The sequence below is a fragment of the Lactuca saligna genome, chromosome 6 (assembly GCF_052625555.1).
Source record: "Lactuca saligna cultivar CGN05327 chromosome 6, ASM5262555v1, whole genome shotgun sequence".
NCBI classification, from domain to species: Eukaryota; Viridiplantae; Streptophyta; class Magnoliopsida; order Asterales; family Asteraceae; genus Lactuca; species Lactuca saligna.
This window is the reverse complement of record NC_136422.1, coordinates 50,619,895-50,624,881: the sequence shown is the minus strand read 5'-3', so window position 1 is coordinate 50,624,881 and position 4,987 is coordinate 50,619,895. Positions and strand designations below refer to the sequence as shown.

General features: G+C 35.9%; 1 protein-coding gene across 1 annotated transcript; it reads right to left on the bottom strand.

The window, feature by feature from the left end:
- Positions 1 to 493: 493 nt before the first annotated feature.
- Positions 494 to 811, bottom strand: LOC145002561 (uncharacterized). The gene has a single exon (XM_078961806.1). The coding sequence runs from the start codon at positions 809 to 811 to the stop codon at positions 494 to 496; it is 318 nt and encodes a 105-aa protein (XP_078817932.1).
- Between the last annotated feature and the right edge of the window lie 4,176 nt (positions 812 to 4,987).

Genomic DNA, 4,987 nt, shown 5'->3' with positions numbered 1-4,987 from the left:
GTAAATATGTGATAATTTCAACAATTATCATTCTTATCTTAAGTTTGGGCTTCATAAGGCTGGTGAGTTTAGTGATACACTTACCACGGTCCACATAACACCATATCATATTTGTCACACTACTTGCCACACTTGTCATCTTTTTTTAACTAATTTAATTTAAACCTGCATTTTCATTCAAATTCAAAGAAAAATACAACAAACACACAAAAAAAAAACATAGAATAAAAAATAAAATAAAAAACATAGAAACTAAAATGATCAAACCTAGATAGACCTAAATGAGATCTTCATCGGAAAATTGACCTTCCAAATCGTCGACCGATTCTGCGTTAAGATCGATATGGTCGACGTTCCGTATATCCCTACGTAGAACATGATGTGTCTCTACATCATGAATTATTGCGCTGCTCGCTAGGTACTCCATACTTCTAATCTCAAAAACTTGTGTCAGTGGAACGAACTCGTTTTCGTTATACTCACATATTGCATTTCATTCGTCTTTAAGAATCATATTATGCAATATGATACAAGTATACATCGCCTCACTCATTTTCTTCTCCTCCAAATAAGGCGTGGGATATTTAAGAATATGCCAACGTTTTTCCAAAGCCCCAAATGCTCGTTCAACATCCTTTCTCACCTTCTCTTGAGCTCTCTTAAACTTCAACCTTTTGTGATCATTTGGGCAAAACAATGACTTCACAAAACAAGCACGATCTGGATAGATCCCGTCGACAAGATAATAGTTGTTCATGTACAATGTTCCAGCTACTTGAAAGGAAGAGTATGGTGCAGTCCTGTTATACATGTCGTCAAATAAGGGAGACATGTTAAGAACATTAATATCATTAAGGGAACCAACAAAACCAAATAATTCATGTCATATCCACAAATCATGTGAGGCCACCACTTCAAGTATAATGGTTAGATAACCATGATCACCTCAAGTGTATTGTATTTTATGAGCATTCAGACAATAACCCCATGCCTAGTGGAGGCAATCTAGGCTTCCCAACATTCCACTAATCCATGCACACTTGAATGGTGAACATACATTCGTTAGATGTCACTACAAACAAAATTTTGTAGATATCGTGGACCGTATAATCTCATAAAATACTTGCAAAATTTATGAAGGCTAGTTTGTGCAGTACGTCTGGACATCCTAATATTCTCATCTACTGCATCGGGGAAAGCGACATAAGCTAATTGACAAAGTACAATGGTGTATTTTTGTATATGAGTAAAACCAATTGTACCTGTAGCATCCCATTTTTGCTGAAAAATGGACACACTGTCATGATGTCATTGACGATACATAAAAACAGAGCTTTATGCAAATGAAACCAGGGATAAAAAAATATTTTTGAAATGTGGCGTCCTCGACAAAGTAATCATGCATGCGTCATTCATTAGCCGCCTCACGGCATCTTGGTATGTATCTCCTCTTCCACCGGCATGCATTCTCCACATTTTGTTGTCGTAGTTCTTCGATCTTTTGTTCCGCCTCCTGAATGACCTCTATGGTCGTTTCAAGCAAGGCATCAACACATGCCTAATGAAGATGATAAAGTTAGACATTTTGAGAGAAAATATTTGAGTTGTAGAATGATTTTGATGAGATAAATGGGTAAGGTGGTTGGTAGGTTGGGAGTATTTATAGGAGTTAATATATATATATATATATATATATATATATATATATATATATATATATATATATATAATGAAGAAGTAGTTATTCCAACCATCCATTGGTCAAAATCAATTTCCTAAACTCGACATTTGGTAGCTGAATTGTCAAGCCGAGCTCAGCATGCTGAGAATTAGGTCCGGTGTGCACTGATGTAACACCCGTAGATCAGAGCTAGTCATTTTAGAGACATTAAGCGTCAAAAATGACTTTTTTACGGAAGATTATTTTGAAGGAATAATGTTAACTAAGTTGTAGTATATGTTACAAGGATTTCGTACATATAAAGAACACCAAAATCCGAGTTATAACGAAGAAGTTATGACATGTTGAAGTTTCGCGACAGAACCGACACGACACAACGCGACGTAAATAGTGAATTTACGTTAGAGCGATATTTAGCCTTAGAAATCTAAACGAAATTCGTAGAGTTCGTTAAACCGTGAGCGTGCATAAAAAGAACATCCAAATCCGACTTCGTATGAGGAAGTTATGATTTTTCTAAGTTTCAACTTAGCAGTATGCAACCCGAGTACTCGATTTGAGATCGAGCGGCTTTTAGCCGAAACAATCTAAACGAGAATCAAAGATCTCATCAATTGTAGTGAAACGATAAAAAGATAGGCGAAAACGGACGTCGGATGAAGAAGTTATAAATTTATAACGGAGTTTTCCTGTCCCGGCCTACCAAAATAATATAATAAAAATAAAGTCAAAATTAGCCGACAGAGTCTAAACGAAAGTTGTAGAGCATAGTCTCACATACGCGGGGATATAAAGAACGTCGAAAACGAAGTTCTTATGAGGAAGATATGATTTTTTGAAATTTATTAAATAATTTCGATATTTAATTTAAGGGTTTATGTCATTTTTGGTCACTTAACTTTTGGTTTTGTGCTCATTTGGCCACTTAACTCTTTTTAAGTTTTAAATGGTCATCAAACTTTTTATTTTGTGCTCATTTAGTCACTTAACTTTTGATTTGGTCACTTAACTTTTAGATTTGTGCTCATTTAGTCACCTAACTTTTAAAATTGTGCTCATTTAGTCACTAAACTTTTAAAAAAAATTAAAAGTTTAGTGACTAATTGAGCACATTTTTAAAAGTTAGGTGACTAAATCTAACCAAACCAAAAGTTAAGTGACTAAATGAGCAGAAAGCCAAAAGTTTAATGACCTTTTAAAACTTAAAAAGAGTTAAGTGACCAAATGAGCATAAAACCAAAAATTAAGTGACCAAAAATGACCTAAACCCTTAATTTAATTATAAATTTCGATATTATCCGAAGGGGGGGGGGGGGGGGGAGTCAATGACCCTATCCACATTACGCCCAGTGTAATTTGGGTTTCCAGCCCCCTATAAAAGGAAGTCGAGTGCAGTCGAGTTCTTTGCTCATTTCTTCCCTTTCTCTCGCATTTTTGCATCGTTTTTCGTGCAAGATTTATCCCGAAGCCCCGATATCATTCCCGAGCCCCGAAGCAAATCTCGAAGCCTTAAAGATCCCGAGAAGTGCGATTCCCGAGCTGAAGCTCTGCCCGCGAGGATCCCGCTTTTTGTGAAGATCTTCCAGATCTACCGAAGAATACTACTTCTACAAGCCGTAGTGCTGTCCGGTCATCTTCTAATCAAGTGAGTGTGTGGTTACTTTCTTCTAACACATAAATATGAAGTATTTTCTTTGAAATATGTGTTATGTGTATATATATTGTTGTTTATTTGAGATGAGTGTGGAATGGATGTTTTATATAGTTTTTAAATGAGTTAAACTGTATATGTATTTTATATCTACAAATATGTTGGGTAGAACATGGGTAGATGAGATAGTTGGTGTGTGATAAAAGGATGAGTTGGATTAGACCAAGAAGTTAGTTTTAGATCCGGGAGTATGGATCAGGTAAAGAGATAAAACTTGTTATTAGTCCGGGAGTATGGATTAAGACTAAGTTAATTGGCCCTAGTCCGGGAGTATGGATTGGGCACAATTATTGATCCAGGAGTATGGATCGGATCAGGATTAAGGTATAGTTAATTGTCCCTATTCTGAGAGTATGGATTGGGTACAATTATTGATTCGGGAGTATCGATCAGATCAGGAGGTTAGTTTTAGAGTTTGGATCAGGGGAAAATGTTAGTTTTAGATCCGTGAGTATGGATAAGGTGAAAATGTTAGTTTTAGATTCGTGAGTAGGGATCAGGTAAAGAGGAAAATTTTAGATACGAGAGTTTAGATCGTGTCGTTGTGAAGATCAATGGGGTGGGATAAGAGTTGCTTTTATATGGTGAAATTGTACAAGTTTGAATGTTCTATATTTATAAATATATGATATAACATTGTGGAATGAAAACCCTATATGCTCACCAGGCTCCCAAGCCTGACCCACTCATTTTTCTTTGTATCACATGTATCAATACAAAGACATATTTCACTGAGAGATTAAAAGAGATGTAAATCATTAGTGTAAATAAATGTAAGTTCTGTATATGCTTATGTGTCTGTATCGGAACATGACATCCCAAGATTTTGTTATATAATGAAAATACATTTCTTTAAAGGAATGCTTTGATAAATTCTTATCATATTTTGTTTTGGAAACAAATTCTACAACTGTTTTCTTTAAAAGATTACTCTAATTTTAAAAACAAGCATAAACAAATCTGTCTTTTCTGGCCGTGAAATTGGGGATGTCACAGCTGGTATCAGAGCATTAGTTTAAGCGAACTAGGAATTTGTAGGAAATTTCTAGACTTAAACTTAGAATGCTAAGTAATGATTGTGAGGAGTGTGCCTAAAATGTGTTAGGTAGTACACCTAAATTGACACAAGCACTAGTTTATTTTAGGAATGATGCCTAAGATGCTTTTATGTGCTAAATGTTTTGTGAGATAGCTATATCAATGCTATTATTTGTTCGGATCCATGGTCTATTGCCGACCGGATCTGGAAACCTTATGTGTTTAGGATTCTAAGCGTACGACTACGATATTAGAACTAGCATGTAAACGTTTCGGAGTGATAAGGAGGAATTCATTATCTATCGTGATTGAGGATCTGAATTCACCATATTCGGTGTGTAGATAAAAAATGGTAAGAACCAGAAATGGAGTTGGAAACATGAACAAAGATAGGAATCAACCACCTGTGATTGAGTAAGCACCTGTTGTAGCAGCAACACCAGAGCCAATGATGATGGTTGGGGTGCAAGCGATGATGCAGATGATGTTGAATCGCCAAATGGAGGAGACAAGGCGATTACTCCAACAGAATCGTGAGGAACTGTCACTTCAAGTGG